Raw genomic sequence first — 17090 nt, 5'->3', positions numbered from 1 at the left:
CATGTGCTATAGCTGCTGACAGGGCAGGCTCCGCACTGGTGTACATGTGCTATAGCTGCTGACAGGGCAGGCTCCGCACTGGTGTACATGTGCTATAGCTGCTGACAGGACAGTCTCCGCCCTGGTGTACATGTGCTATAGCTGCTGACAGGACAGGCTCTGCACTGGTGTACATGTGATATAGTTGCTGACAGGGCAGGCTCCGCACTGGTGTACATGTGCTATAGCTGCTGACAGGACAGTCTCCGCCCTGGTGTACATGTGATATAGCTGCTGACAGGGCAGGCTCCGCACTGGTGTACATGTGATATAGCTGCTGACAGGACAGGCTCTGCCCTGGTGTACATGTGCTATAGCTGCTGACAGGACAGTCTCCGCCCTGGTGTACATGTGCTATAGCTGCTGACAGGACAGGCTCTGCACTGGTGTACATGTGATATAGCTGCTGACAGGACAGGCTCTGCCCTGGTGTACATGTGCTATAGCTGCTGACAGGACAGTCTCCGCCCTGGTGTACATGTGCTATAGCTGCTGACAGGACAGGCTCTGCACTGGTGTACATGTGCTATAGCTGCTGACAGGACAGGCTCTGCACTGGTGTACATGTGCTATAGCTGCTGACAGGACAGTCTCCGCCCTGGTGTACATGTGCTATAGCTGCTGACAGGACAGGCTCCGCCCTGGTGTACATGTGATATAGCTGCTGACAGGACAGGCTCTGCCCTGGTGTACATGTGCTATAGCTGCTGACAGGACAGTCTCCGCCCTGGTGTACATGTGCTATAGCTGCTGACAGGACAGGCTCTGCACTGGTGTACATGTGATATAGCTGCTGACAGGACAGGCTCTGCACTGGTGTACATGTGATATAGCTGCTGACAGGACAGGCTCCGCCCTGGTGTACATGTGCTATAGCTGCTGACAGGACAGGCTCCGCACTGGTGTACATGTGATATAGCTGCTGACAGGACAGGCTCCTCCCTGGTGTACATGTGCTATAGCTGCTGACAGGACAGTCTCCGCCCTGTTGTACATGTGCTATAGCTGCTGACAGGACAGGCTCTGCACTGGTGTACATGTGCTATAGCTGCTGACAGGACAGGCTCTGCACTGGTGTACATGTGATATAGCTGCTGACAGGGCAGGCTCCGCACTGGTGTACATGTGATATAGCTGCTGACAGGGCAGGCTCCGCCCTGGTGTACATGTGATATAGCTGCTGACAGGACAGGCTGTGCACTGGTGTACATGTGATATAGCTGCTGACAGGACAGGCTCCGCCCTGGTGTACATGTGCTATAGCTGCTGACAGGACAGGCTCCGCCCTGGTGTACATGTGATATAGCTGCTGACAGGACAGGCTCCTCCCTGGTGTACATGTGCTATAGCTGCTGACAGGACAGTCTCCGCCCTGGTGTACATGTGCTATAGCTGCTGACAGGACAGGCTCTGCACTGGTGTTCATGTGATATAGCTGCTGACAGGGCAGGCTCCGCCCTGGTGTACATGTGATATAGCTGCTGACAGGACAGGCTCTGCACTGGTGTACATGTGATATAGCTGCTGACAGGGCAGGCTCCGCCCTGGTGTACATGTGATATAGCTGCTGACAGGACAGGCTCTGCCCTGGTGTACATGTGATATAGCTGCTGACAGGACAGGCTCCTCCCTGGTGTACATGTGATATAGCTGCTGACAGGACAGTCTCCGCCCTGGTGTACATGTGCTATAGCTGCTGACAAGACAGGCTCTGCACTGGTGTACACGTGATATGGCTGCTGACAGGACAGGCTCCGCCCTGGTGTACATGTGCTATAGCTGCTGACAGGACAGGCTCTGCACTGGTGTACATGTGATATAGCTGCTGACAGGACAGGCTCCTCCCTGGTGTACATGTGCTATAGCTGCTGACAGGACAGTCTCCGCCCTGGTGTACATGTGCTATAGCTGCTGACAGGACAGGCTCTGCACTGGTGTACATGTGATATAGCTGCTGACAGGACAGGCTCCGCCCTGGTGTACATGTGCTATAGCTGCTGACAGGGCAGGCTCCGCCCTGGTGTACATGTGCTATAGCTGCTGACAGGGCAGGCTCCGCACTGGTGTACATGTGATATAGCTGCTGACAGGACAGGCTCCGCACTGGTGTACATGTGATATAGCTGCTGACAGGGCAGGCTCCGCCCTGGTGTACATGTGATATAGCTGCTGACAGGACAGGCTCCTCCCTGGTGTACATGTGCTATAGCTGCTGACAGGGCAGGCTCCGTCCAGGTGTACATGTGATATAGTTGCTGACAGGGCAGGCTCCGCCCTGGTGTACATGTGATATAGCTGCTGACAGGGCAGGCTCCGCCCAGGTGTACATGTCATATAGCTGCTGACAGGACAGGCTCCGCCCTGGTGTACATGTGCTATAGCTGCTGACAGGACAGGCTCCGCACTGGTGTACATGTGCTATAGCTGCTGACAGGACAGGCTCCTCCCTGGTGTACATGTGCTATAGCTGCTGACAGGACAGTCTCCGCCCTGTTGTACATGTGCTATAGCTGCTGACAGGACAGGCTCTGCACTGGTGTACATGTGCTATAGCTGCTGACAGGACAGGCTCTGCACTGGTGTACATGTGATATAGCTGCTGACAGGGCAGGCTCCGCACTGGTGTACATGTGATATAGCTGCTGACAGGGCAGGCTCCGCCCTGGTGTACATGTGATATAGCTGCTGACAGGACAGGCTGTGCACTGGTGTACATGTGATATAGCTGCTGACAGGACAGGCTCCGCCCTGGTGTACATGTGCTATAGCTGCTGACAGGACAGGCTCCGCCCTGGTGTACATGTGATATAGCTGCTGACAGGACAGGCTCCTCCCTGGTGTACATGTGCTATAGCTGCTGACAGGACAGTCTCCGCCCTGGTGTACATGTGCTATAGCTGCTGACAGGACAGGCTCTGCACTGGTGTTCATGTGATATAGCTGCTGACAGGGCAGGCTCCGCCCTGGTGTACATGTGATATAGCTGCTGACAGGACAGGCTCTGCACTGGTGTACATGTGATATAGCTGCTGACAGGGCAGGCTCCGCCCTGGTGTACATGTGATATAGCTGCTGACAGGACAGGCTCTGCCCTGGTGTACATGTGATATAGCTGCTGACAGGACAGGCTCCTCCCTGGTGTACATGTGATATAGCTGCTGACAGGACAGTCTCCGCCCTGGTGTACATGTGCTATAGCTGCTGACAAGACAGGCTCTGCACTGGTGTACACGTGATATGGCTGCTGACAGGACAGGCTCCGCCCTGGTGTACATGTGCTATAGCTGCTGACAGGACAGGCTCTGCACTGGTGTACATGTGATATAGCTGCTGACAGGACAGGCTCCTCCCTGGTGTACATGTGCTATAGCTGCTGACAGGACAGTCTCCGCCCTGGTGTACATGTGCTATAGCTGCTGACAGGACAGGCTCTGCACTGGTGTACATGTGATATAGCTGCTGACAGGACAGGCTCCGCCCTGGTGTACATGTGCTATAGCTGCTGACAGGGCAGGCTCCGCCCTGGTGTACATGTGCTATAGCTGCTGACAGGGCAGGCTCCGCACTGGTGTACATGTGATATAGCTGCTGACAGGACAGGCTCCGCACTGGTGTACATGTGATATAGCTGCTGACAGGGCAGGCTCCGCCCTGGTGTACATGTGATATAGCTGCTGACAGGACAGGCTCCTCCCTGGTGTACATGTGCTATAGCTGCTGACAGGGCAGGCTCCGTCCAGGTGTACATGTGATATAGTTGCTGACAGGGCAGGCTCCGCCCTGGTGTACATGTGATATAGCTGCTGACAGGGCAGGCTCCGCCCAGGTGTACATGTCATATAGCTGCTGACAGGACAGGCTCCGCCCTGGTGTACATGTGATATAGCTGCTGACAGGGCAGGCTCCGTCCAGGTGTACATGTGATATAGTTGCTGACAGGACAGGCTCCGCCCTGGTGTACATGTGATATAGCTGCTGACAGGACAGGCTCCGCCCTGGTGTACATGTGATATAGCTGCTGACAGGACAGGCTCCGCCCTGGTGTACATGTGATATAGTTGCTGACAGGGCAGGCTCCGCCCTGGTGTACATGTGATATAGCTGCTGACAGGACAGGCTCTGCCCTGGTGTACATGTGATATAGCTGCTGACAGGGCAGGCTCCGCCCTGGTGTACATGTGATATAGCTGCTGACAGGACAGGCTCTGCCCTGGTGTACATGTGATATAGCTGCTGACAGGACAGGCTCCGCACTGGTGTACATGTGATATAGCTGCTGACAGGACAGGCTCTGCACTGGTGTACATGTGATATAGCTGCTGACAGGGCAGGCTCCGCCCTGGTGTACATGTGATATAGCTGCTGACAGGACAGGCTCTGCCCTGGTGTACATGTGCTATAGCTGCTGACAGGACAGTCTCCGCCCTGGTGTACATGTGCTATAGCTGCTGACAGGACAGGCTCTGCACTGGTGTACATGTGCTATAGCTGCTGACAGGACAGTCTCCGCCCTGGTGTACATGTGATATAGCTGCTGACAGGACAGGCTCTGCACTGGTGTACATGTGATATAGCTGCTGACAGGGCAGGCTCCGCACTGGTGTACATGTGATATAGCTGCTGACAGGACAGTCTCCGCCCTGGTGTACATGTGATATAGCTGCTGACAGGACAGTCTCCGCCCTGGTGTACATGTGCTATAGCTGCTGACAGGACAGGCTCTGCACTGGTGTACATGTGATATAGCTGCTGACAGGACAGGCTCTGCACTGGTGTACATGTGATATAGCTGCTGACAGGACAGGCTCCGCCCTGGTGTACATGTGCTATAGCTGCTGACAGGACAGGCTCCGCACTGGTGTACATGTGATATAGCTGCTGACAGGACAGGCTCCTCCCTGGTGTACATGTGCTATAGCTGCTGACAGGACAGTCTCCGCCCTGTTGTACATGTGCTATAGCTGCTGACAGGACAGGCTCTGCACTGGTGTACATGTGCTATAGCTGCTGACAGGACAGGCTCTGCACTGGTGTACATGTGATATAGCTGCTGACAGGGCAGGCTCCGCACTGGTGTACATGTGATATAGCTGCTGACAGGGCAGGCTCCGCCCTGGTGTACATGTGATATAGCTGCTGACAGGACAGGCTGTGCACTGGTGTACATGTGATATAGCTGCTGACAGGACAGGCTCCGCCCTGGTGTACATGTGCTATAGCTGCTGACAGGACAGGCTCCGCCCTGGTGTACATGTGATATAGCTGCTGACAGGACAGGCTCCTCCCTGGTGTACATGTGCTATAGCTGCTGACAGGACAGTCTCCGCCCTGGTGTACATGTGCTATAGCTGCTGACAGGACAGGCTCTGCACTGGTGTTCATGTGATATAGCTGCTGACAGGGCAGGCTCCGCCCTGGTGTACATGTGATATAGCTGCTGACAGGACAGGCTCTGCACTGGTGTACATGTGATATAGCTGCTGACAGGGCAGGCTCCGCCCTGGTGTACATGTGATATAGCTGCTGACAGGACAGGCTCTGCCCTGGTGTACATGTGATATAGCTGCTGACAGGACAGGCTCCTCCCTGGTGTACATGTGATATAGCTGCTGACAGGACAGTCTCCGCCCTGGTGTACATGTGCTATAGCTGCTGACAAGACAGGCTCTGCACTGGTGTACACGTGATATGGCTGCTGACAGGACAGGCTCCGCCCTGGTGTACATGTGCTATAGCTGCTGACAGGACAGGCTCTGCACTGGTGTACATGTGATATAGCTGCTGACAGGACAGGCTCCTCCCTGGTGTACATGTGCTATAGCTGCTGACAGGACAGTCTCCGCCCTGGTGTACATGTGCTATAGCTGCTGACAGGACAGGCTCTGCACTGGTGTACATGTGATATAGCTGCTGACAGGACAGGCTCCGCCCTGGTGTACATGTGCTATAGCTGCTGACAGGGCAGGCTCCGCCCTGGTGTACATGTGCTATAGCTGCTGACAGGGCAGGCTCCGCACTGGTGTACATGTGATATAGCTGCTGACAGGACAGGCTCCGCACTGGTGTACATGTGATATAGCTGCTGACAGGGCAGGCTCCGCCCTGGTGTACATGTGATATAGCTGCTGACAGGACAGGCTCCTCCCTGGTGTACATGTGCTATAGCTGCTGACAGGGCAGGCTCCGTCCAGGTGTACATGTGATATAGTTGCTGACAGGGCAGGCTCCGCCCTGGTGTACATGTGATATAGCTGCTGACAGGGCAGGCTCCGCCCAGGTGTACATGTCATATAGCTGCTGACAGGACAGGCTCCGCCCTGGTGTACATGTGCTATAGCTGCTGACAGGACAGGCTCCGCACTGGTGTACATGTGATATAGCTGCTGACAGGACAGGCTCCTCCCTGGTGTACATGTGCTATAGCTGCTGACAGGACAGTCTCCGCCCTGTTGTACATGTGCTATAGCTGCTGACAGGACAGGCTCTGCACTGGTGTACATGTGCTATAGCTGCTGACAGGACAGGCTCTGCACTGGTGTACATGTGATATAGCTGCTGACAGGGCAGGCTCCGCACTGGTGTACATGTGATATAGCTGCTGACAGGGCAGGCTCCGCCCTGGTGTACATGTGATATAGCTGCTGACAGGACAGGCTGTGCACTGGTGTACATGTGATATAGCTGCTGACAGGACAGGCTCCGCCCTGGTGTACATGTGCTATAGCTGCTGACAGGACAGGCTCCGCCCTGGTGTACATGTGATATAGCTGCTGACAGGACAGGCTCCTCCCTGGTGTACATGTGCTATAGCTGCTGACAGGACAGTCTCCGCCCTGGTGTACATGTGCTATAGCTGCTGACAGGACAGGCTCTGCACTGGTGTTCATGTGATATAGCTGCTGACAGGGCAGGCTCCGCCCTGGTGTACATGTGATATAGCTGCTGACAGGACAGGCTCTGCACTGGTGTACATGTGATATAGCTGCTGACAGGGCAGGCTCCGCCCTGGTGTACATGTGATATAGCTGCTGACAGGACAGGCTCTGCCCTGGTGTACATGTGATATAGCTGCTGACAGGACAGGCTCCTCCCTGGTGTACATGTGATATAGCTGCTGACAGGACAGTCTCCGCCCTGGTGTACATGTGCTATAGCTGCTGACAAGACAGGCTCTGCACTGGTGTACACGTGATATGGCTGCTGACAGGACAGGCTCCGCCCTGGTGTACATGTGCTATAGCTGCTGACAGGACAGGCTCTGCACTGGTGTACATGTGATATAGCTGCTGACAGGACAGGCTCCTCCCTGGTGTACATGTGCTATAGCTGCTGACAGGACAGTCTCCGCCCTGGTGTACATGTGCTATAGCTGCTGACAGGACAGGCTCTGCACTGGTGTACATGTGATATAGCTGCTGACAGGACAGGCTCCGCCCTGGTGTACATGTGCTATAGCTGCTGACAGGGCAGGCTCCGCCCTGGTGTACATGTGCTATAGCTGCTGACAGGGCAGGCTCCGCACTGGTGTACATGTGATATAGCTGCTGACAGGACAGGCTCCGCACTGGTGTACATGTGATATAGCTGCTGACAGGGCAGGCTCCGCCCTGGTGTACATGTGATATAGCTGCTGACAGGACAGGCTCCTCCCTGGTGTACATGTGCTATAGCTGCTGACAGGGCAGGCTCCGTCCAGGTGTACATGTGATATAGTTGCTGACAGGGCAGGCTCCGCCCTGGTGTACATGTGATATAGCTGCTGACAGGGCAGGCTCCGCCCAGGTGTACATGTCATATAGCTGCTGACAGGACAGGCTCCGCCCTGGTGTACATGTGATATAGCTGCTGACAGGGCAGGCTCCGTCCAGGTGTACATGTGATATAGTTGCTGACAGGACAGGCTCCGCCCTGGTGTACATGTGATATAGCTGCTGACAGGACAGGCTCCGCCCTGGTGTACATGTGATATAGCTGCTGACAGGACAGGCTCCGCCCTGGTGTACATGTGATATAGTTGCTGACAGGGCAGGCTCCGCCCTGGTGTACATGTGATATAGCTGCTGACAGGACAGGCTCTGCCCTGGTGTACATGTGATATAGCTGCTGACAGGGCAGGCTCCGCCCTGGTGTACATGTGATATAGCTGCTGACAGGACAGGCTCTGCCCTGGTGTACATGTGATATAGCTGCTGACAGGACAGGCTCCGCACTGGTGTACATGTGATATAGCTGCTGACAGGACAGGCTCTGCACTGGTGTACATGTGATATAGCTGCTGACAGGGCAGGCTCCGCCCTGGTGTACATGTGATATAGCTGCTGACAGGACAGGCTCTGCCCTGGTGTACATGTGCTATAGCTGCTGACAGGACAGTCTCCGCCCTGGTGTACATGTGCTATAGCTGCTGACAGGACAGGCTCTGCACTGGTGTACATGTGCTATAGCTGCTGACAGGACAGTCTCCGCCCTGGTGTACATGTGATATAGCTGCTGACAGGACAGGCTCTGCACTGGTGTACATGTGATATAGCTGCTGACAGGGCAGGCTCCGCACTGGTGTACATGTGATATAGCTGCTGACAGGACAGTCTCCGCCCTGGTGTACATGTGATATAGCTGCTGACAGGACAGGCTCCGCCCTGGTGTACATGTGCTATAGCTGCTGACAGGACAGGCTCCGCCCTGGTGTACATGTGCTATAGCTGCTGACAGGACAGGCTCTGCACTGGTGTACATGTGATATAGCTGCTGACAGGACAGGCTCCGCCCTGGTGTACATGTGCTATAGCTGCTGACAGGACAGGCTCCGCCCTGGTGTACATGTGATATAGCTGCTGACAGGACAGGCTCCTCCCTGGTGTACATGTGCTATAGCTGCTGACAGGACAGGCTCCGCCCTGGTGTACATGTGCTATAGCTGCTGACAGGACAGGCTCTGCACTGGTGTACATGTGATATAGCTGCTGACAGGACAGGCTCTGCACTGGTGTACATGTGATATAGCTGCTGACAGGGCAGGCTCCGCCCTGGTGTACATGTGATATAGCTGCTGACAGGACAGGCTCTGCCCTGGTGTACATGTGATATAGCTGCTGACAGGACAGTCTCCGCCCTGGTGTACATGTGCTATAGCTGCTGACAGGGCAGGCTCCGCCCTGGTGTACATGTGATATAGCTGCTGACAGGACAGGCTCTGCACTGGTGTACATGTGATATAGCTGCTGACAGGGCAGGCTCCGCCCTGGTGTACATGTGATATAGCTGCTGACAGGACAGGCTCTGCCCTGGTGTACATGTGATATAGCTGCTGACAGGACAGTCTCCGCCCTGGTGTACATGTGCTATAGCTGCTGACAAGACAGGCTCTGCACTGGTGTACATGTGATATAGCTGCTGACAGGACAGGCTCCGCCCTGGTGTACATGTGCTATAGCTGCTGACAGGACAGGCTCTGCACTGGTGTACATGTGATATAGCTGCTGACAGGACAGGCTCCTCCCTGGTGTACATGTCCTATAGCTGCTGACAGGACAGTCTCCGCCCTGGTGTACATGTGCTATAGCTGCTGACAGGACAGGCTCTGCACTGGTGTACATGTGATATAGCTGCTGACAGGACAGGCTCCGCCCTGGTGTACATGTGCTATAGCTGCTGACAGGGCAGGCTCCGCACTGGTGTACATGTGATATAGCTGCTGACAGGACAGGCTCCGCCCTGGTGTACATGTGATATAGCTGCTGACAGGACAGGCTCCGTCCAGGTGTACATGTGATATAGTTGCTGACAGGACAGGCTCTGCCCTGGTGTACATGTGATATAGCTGCTGACAGGGCAGGCTCCGCACTGGTGTACATGTGATATAGCTGCTGACAGGGCAGGCTCCGCCCTGGTGTACATGTGATATAGCTGCTGACAGGGCAGGCTCCGCCCTGGTGTACATGTGATATAGCTGCTGACAGGACAGGCTCCTCCCTGGTGTACATGTGCTATAGCTGCTGACAGGGCAGGCTCCGTCCAGGTGTACATGTGATATAGTTGCTGACAGGGCAGGCTCCGCCCTGGTGTACATGTGATATAGCTGCTGACAGGGCAGGCTCCGCCCAGGTGTACATGTCATATAGCTGCTGACAGGGCAGGCTCCGCCCTGGTGTACATGTGATATAGCTGCTGACAGGGCAGGCTCCGTCCAGGTGTACATGTGATATAGTTGCTGACAGGACAGGCTCCGCCCTGGTGTACATGTGATATAGCTGCTGACAGGACAGGCTCCGCCCTGGTGTACATGTGATATAGCTGCTGACAGGACAGGCTCCGCCCTGGTGTACATGTGATATAGTTGCTGACAGGGCAGGCTCCGCCCAGGTGTACATGTCATATAGCTGCTGACAGGACAGGCTCCGCATTGGTGTACATGTGATATAGCTGCTGACAGGACAGGCTCCGCATTGGTGTACATGTGATATAGCTGCTGACAGGGCAGGCTCCGCCCAGGTGTACATGTGATATAGCTGCTGACAGGACAGGCTCCTCCCTGGTGTACATGTGCTGTAGCTGCTGACAGGACAGGCTCCGCCCTGGTGTACATGTGCTATAGTTGCTGACAGGACAGGCTCCGCCCTGGTGTACATGTGATATAGCTGCTGACAGGACAGGCTCCTCCCTGGTGTACATGTGATATAGCTGCTGACAGGACAGGCTCCGCCCTGGTGTACATGTGATATAGCTGCTGACAGGACAGGCTCCGCCCTGGTGTACATGTGATATAGCTGCTGACAGGACAGGCTCCTCCCTGGTGTACATGTGATATAGCTGCTGACAGGACAGGCTCCGCCCTGGTGTACATGTGCTATAGTTGCTGACAGGACAGGCTCCGCCCTGGTGTACATGTGATATAGCTGCTGACAGGACAGGCTCCTCCCTGGTGTACATGTGCTGTAGCTGCTGACAGGACAGGCTCCGCCCTGGTGTACATGTGATACAGCTGCTGACAGGGCAGGCTCCGCCCTGGTGTACATGTGATATAGCTGCTGACAGGACAGGCTCCGCACTGGTGTACATGTGATATAGCTGCTGACAGGACAGGCTCCGCACTGGTGTACATGTGATATAGTTGCTGACAGGACAGGCTCCGCACTGGTGTACATGTGATATAGCTGCTGACAGGACAGGCTCCGCACTGGTGTACATGTGATATAGCTGCTGACAGGACAGGCTCCGCACTGGTGTACATGTGATATAGCTGCTGACAGGGCAGGCTCTGCACTGGTGTACATGTGATATAGCTGCTGACAGGACAGGCTCTGCACTGGTGTACATGTAATATAGCTGCTGACAGGGCAGGCTCCGCACTGGTGTACATGTGATATAGCTGCTGACAGGGCAGGCTCTGCACTGGTGTACATGTGCTATAGCTGCTGACAGGATAGGCTCTGCACTGGTGTACATGTGCTATAGCTGCTGACAGGGCAGGCTCTGCACTGGTGTACATGTGATATAGCTGCTGACAGGGCAGGCTCTGCACTGGTGTACATGTGATATAGCTGCTGACAGGGCAGGCTCCGCACTGGTGTACATGTGATATAGCTGCTGACAGGGCAGGCTCCGCCCTGGTGTACATGTGATATAGCTGCTGACAGGACAGGCTCCGCACTGGTGTACATGTGATATAGCTGCTGACAGGACAGGCTCCGCACTGGTGTATATGTGATATAGCTGCTGACAGGGCAGGCTCCGCACTGGTGTACATGTGATATAGTTGCTGACAGGACAGGCTCCGCACTGGTGTACATGTGATATAGCTGCTGACAGGACAGGCTCCGCACTGGTGTACATGTGATATAGCTGCTGACAGGACAGGCTCCGCACTGGTGTACATGTGATATAGCTGCTGACAGGACAGGCTCTGCACTGGTGTACATGTGATATAGCTGCTGACAGGGCAGGCTCCGCACTGGTGTACATGTGATATAGTTGCTGACAGGACAGGCTCCGCACTGGTGTACATGTGATATAGCTGCTGACAGGACAGGCTCCGCACTGGTGTACATGTGATATAGCTGCTGACAGGACAGGCTCCGCACTGGTGTACATGTGATATAGCTGCTGACAGGACAGGCTCTGCACTGGTGTACATGTGATATAGCTGCTGACAGGACAGGCTCTGCACTGGTGTACATGTGATATAGTTGCTGACAGGACAGGCTCCGCACTGGTGTACATGTGATATAGCTGCTGACAGGGCAGGCTCTGCACTGGTGTACATGTGATATAGTTGCTGACAGGACAGGCTCCGCACTGGTGTACATGTGATATAGCTGCTGACAGGGCAGGCTCTGCACTGGTGTACATGTGATATAGCTGCTGACAGGACAGGCTCTGCACTGGTGTACATGTGATATAGCTGCTGACAGGGCAGGCTCTGCACTGGTGTACATGTGATATAGCTGCTGACAGGGCAGGCTCCGCACTGGTGTACATGTGATATAGCTGCTGACAGGGCAGGCTCCGCCCTGGTGTACATGTGATATAGCTGCTGACAGGACAGGCTCTGCACTGGTGTACATGTGATATAGCTGCTGACAGGACAGGCTCTGCACTGGTGTACATGTGATATAGCTGCTGACAGGGCAGGCTCCGCCCAGTTGTACATGTGCTATAGCTGCTGACAGGGCAGGCTCCGCACTGGTGTACATGTGATATAGCTGCTGACAGGGCAGGCTCCGCCCTGGTGTACATGTGATATAGCTGCTGACAGGGCAGGCTCCGCACTGGTGTACATGTGATATAGCTGCTGACAGGGCAGGCTCCGCACTGGTGTACATGTGATATAGCTGCTGACAGGACAGGCTCCGCCCTGGTGTACATGTGCTATAGCTGCTGACAGGACAGGCTCTGCACTGGTGTACATGTGATATAGCTGCTGACAGGACAGGCTCCGCCCTGGTGTACATGTGATATAGCTGCTGACAGGACAGGCTCCGCCCTGGTGTACATGTGCTATAGCTGCTGACAGGACAGGCTCTGCACTGGTGTACATGTGATATAGCTGCTGACAGGACAGGCTCCGCCCTGGTGTACATGTGCTATAGCTGCTGACAGGACAGGCTCTGCACTGGTGTACATGTGATATAGCTGCTGACAGGACAGGCTCCGCACTGGTGTACATGTGATATAGCTGCTGACAGGACAGGCTCCGCACTGGTGTACATGTGATATAGCTGCTGACAGGGCAGGCTCCGCCCTGGTGTACATGTGCTATAGCTGCTGACAGGACAGGCTCCGCCCTGGTGTACATGTGATATAGCTGCTGACAGGACAGGCTCCGCACTGGTGTACATGTGCTATAGCTGCTGACAGGGCAGGCTCCGCCCAGGTGTACATGTGACGATCTGTGTCTCCCCCACAGAGATACGCTCGCTCCGATAAGAAGGGAAAGCTTCCACTGTGGATTCAGGAACATCTGACAGACGCCAACCTGAACCTGACGGTGGACGAGTGCATCCACCTCTCCCGGCACTTCCTGAGGGAAATGGCGCAACCGTTCCGCAGGGCGAGTTAATGTTTCCACAGCTTCTCCTAAATCGCACCAATCAGCTGCTGAGAACTGATCACATGATGTTTGGCCTCATATTAATGGTCTGGACCCGGAGAGAAGCGCTGTCCCCAGACTGCCCAAAGTAACCCCGGCCTTCTTCAGAACTCAGCCAGACACCCTCTGCTCATGTCCCATGTCCTCTGCTCATGTCCTCTGTCTCTGCTCGTGTCCTCTGCTCGTGTCCTCTGCTCATGTCCTCTGTCTCTGCTCGTGTCCTCTGTCTCTGCTCGTGTCCTCTGCTCATGTCCTCTGTCTCTGCTTGTGTCCTCTGCTCATGTCCTCTGTCTCTGCTCATGTCCTCTGCTCATGTCCTCTGTCTCTGCTCGTGTCCTCTGCTCATGTCCTCTGTCTCTGCTCGTGTCCTCTGCTCATGTCCTCTGTCTCTGCTCATGTCCTCTGTCTCTGCTCGTGTCCTCTGCTCATGTCCTCTGTCTCTGCTCGTGTCCTCTGCTCATGTCCTCTGTCTCTGCTTGTGTCCTCTGCTCATGTCCTCTGTCTCTGCTCATGTCCTCTGTCTCTGCTCGTGTTCTCTGCTCGTGTCCTCTGCTCATGTCCTCTGTCTCTGCTCGTGTCCTCTGTCTCTGCTCATGTCCTCTGTCTCTGCTCGTGTCCTTTGCTCATGTCCTCTGTCTCTGCTCATGTCCTCTGTCTCTGCTCGTGTCCTTTGCTCATGTCCTCTGTCTCTGCTCGTGTCCTCTGCTCATGTCCTCTGTCTCTGCTCGTGTCCTTTGCTCATGTCCTCTGTCTCTGCTCGTGTCCTCTGCTCATGTCCTCTGTCTCTGCTCGTGTCCTCTGCTCATGTCCTCTGTCTCTGCTCGTGTCCTCTGCTCATGTCCTCTGCTCATGTCCTCTGTCTCTGCTCGTGTCCCCTGCTCATGTCCTCTGTCTCTGCTCGTGTCCTCTGCTCATGTCCTCTGTCTCTGCTCATGTCCTCTGTCTCTGCTCGTGTCCTTTGCTCATGTCCTCTGTCTCTGCTCGTGTCCTATGCTCATGTCCTCTGTCTCTGCTCGTGTCCTCTGCTCATGTCCTCTGTCTCTGCTCGTGTCCTCTGCTCATGTCCTCTGTCTCTGCTCGTGTCCTCTGCTCATGTTCTCTGTCTCTTCTGTAGGAGGACCAGCTCGGCTTGTCTCTGTTGACGCTGGAGCAGCTGCAGTCTGAGGAGATGCTGCAGAAGATCCAGGAGATCGCTCATCAGGTGTGACCTCCGCCGACGTGAGCTGGATGTGAGGGTCCTCGGCTGCCGGACGAGCCCTCGAGTTTTCCTCCAGTCCTGACTTGTGTCCAGGATGTGACCTGTGCGCAGGGGTCTCTGTGGGAGTCTCTGCGAGGGTCTCTGTATAGGTTTTTACATATAGAATAAATTACTACATTTCTCACCGGTGCTGCACGTGTCATTACTGGGCAGCTTCTGATTGGTGCAATCTGTGTGTGTGACCGATCGTGTCCGACCCCAGGAGTGCGGACGTCTCCACCGATCCCACCCGTCCCACTCTCACTCTACATTATTCTATCTCTCTGATCCCCTGATATTTTCCGATGTATTTATCAGTGACCCCTTCTAAACTGTACACTATTACTGACTAGTGTTGAGCGAGCACACTTCATTAACCCTTTCGGCGAGCACGCTCGTGTGCTCGCCGAGTATTTTGGCTTGCTCGGCATTTCTGTTACTGTCAAACAGGCAATCTCTGCATTTATCACAGCTAACAGCCGTGACACTTGCTGCCGCGGCGACAGTAACAGAAATGCCGAGCACTCCAAAATACTCGGCGGGCACCCGAGCGTGCTCGGCGAAAGGGTTAATGAAGTGTACTCGCGCAACACTATTCCTGCCCCTTCTCATTAGTGCGGCACTATTATTGACTTCCATTAAATGCTGCACTTTTTTCATGTAGCACTTAATGTGACGTCTCTTATTAGTGTGGCACTTTTCACCGGTGCGGTACCTTTTTATTACTAGTCCTCCACTTCTCATTACTCTACACGTCTCTGTGTGAAAACCGCAAGCATCCAAACTGCACTGATGAGGAGCAATAATCCCCAAACATCTGTCTGTAAATCGAAGTCTCCTTTTGGAGAAAGCGTTGATGCATTGGGTTGCATTGTCCAATAGGTGGCAGTAGAGAGCCGCCGTCCTCCCTACGATCCGCACATCCCGAATAGTGCAGCGCTGGTCACTAATCCGACGCTTCTTACTCCAACGCTTCTCACCAGTGCCACACTGGTCATTACTGGGATGCCTCTCATTTATGCCATGCCGGCCATCAGCATGACACTTGTTGCTAACAATTCTAATTAGTTCCTGCCCCTTCAGTACTGGGATGTCTTCCCATAGCCATAACTCATTTATTTTTCTGTCCACATAGACATTTGAGGGCTTGTTTTTTTGCGGGACGAGTTGTACTTTTGAATGACCCCATTCGTCTTACCACATAGTGTACTGGAAAATGGGGGAAAAAAATCCAAGTGCGGTGAAATTGTGAAAAAAAAAAAAAAACGCAATTCTGACATTGTTTTTTGGTAATTGTTTTTGCTGTGTACATTTTGTGGTAAAAATGACCTTGCAATATGATTCTCCTCATCAATACGATTACGGCGATACCCAACATGTCAAGTTTTTTTATTATTTTAGTGGTGGAAAAAAAATCAGAAGTTTGCAAAAAAAAAAAAATGTTTTGGGTTGTGTCACCATTTTCGGAGCCAAGTAACATTTTTATTGATGGCGTTGTGCGATGGCTTATTTTTTGCGCGGCGAGACAATGTTTTAGTTAGTAACATTTTGGGATAGATGTGACTTTTTGATCACTTGTTACAGCCTTTTTTGTGGAATTGTGGCGTCCCCCCCCCAAAAAAAAGTAATTTTGGCGTTCTTGAATGTTTTCCATTTACGGTGTTTACCGATCGGGTTAATTGTTTTGATATTCTGATAGCTCAGACTTTTCTGAAAACGGCGATACCACATATGTGTATTTTTTTCATCTCTTGATTTTCAGTGGGGGAAAAATGTCGGCGCGTGGGCACCCGCAATACACAGCCATCACCTGCCGTGAATGGGGCAGGCTCACTGCAGGGCTCGCTCCATACACCCGCTTCCAACATGTGCCGTACATGTACAGCGGCTGTCGTGAAGGGGTTAATGTAACCTTGGATTTTACTCAAGGCGCTGGAATTCCTCTCAACTAACTAAATAAACTTTGCTCCAACAACTTGTGCGCCGTTTGGTTTACAGGACCGACAACGATAATCCTGATCGTATGAACCCAGGATTACTAGAAGGCGAGACCCCCCAGACGGAAACCCACTTATTATGGACGTGTGATGAGGGCAAATTCATTTAAAAAGGAGATGCTACTGGGAAGGGTCAGTGGTGGAAGGAAACGGGCTACGAAGGCCCATTGGGCTCAATAAGAGTGACACAAGAATGGACATCGAGTAAGTGAAAGAAGCCGTGGAAAAC

At 53.8% G+C, this 17090-nt stretch overlaps 1 protein-coding gene across 1 annotated transcript in view; it reads left to right on the top strand.

The window, feature by feature from the left end:
• ERCC2 (ERCC excision repair 2, TFIIH core complex helicase subunit) overlaps positions 1–15014 on the top strand; it is a 28339-nt gene extending 13325 nt beyond the window's left edge. Inside the window, exons 22-23 of the mRNA XM_073638046.1 lie at positions 13445–13588; positions 14742–15014. Of these exons, the coding sequence (XP_073494147.1) occupies positions 13445–13588; positions 14742–14834 (237 nt within the window). The 3' untranslated portion in view covers positions 14835–15014. The remainder of the gene's footprint in view (positions 1–13444; positions 13589–14741) is intronic.
• The last annotated feature ends 2076 nt before the right edge of the window (positions 15015–17090 follow it).

This window comes from Phyllobates terribilis, unplaced genomic scaffold (assembly GCF_046119375.1).
Source record: "Phyllobates terribilis strain yellow unplaced genomic scaffold, ASM4611937v1 Scaffold_7__3_contigs__length_470593459, whole genome shotgun sequence".
NCBI lineage: Eukaryota > Metazoa > Chordata > Amphibia > Anura > Dendrobatidae > Phyllobates > Phyllobates terribilis.
Note: the sequence above shows the minus strand (reverse complement) of the source record. Positions and strands in the feature narration are given on the sequence as shown.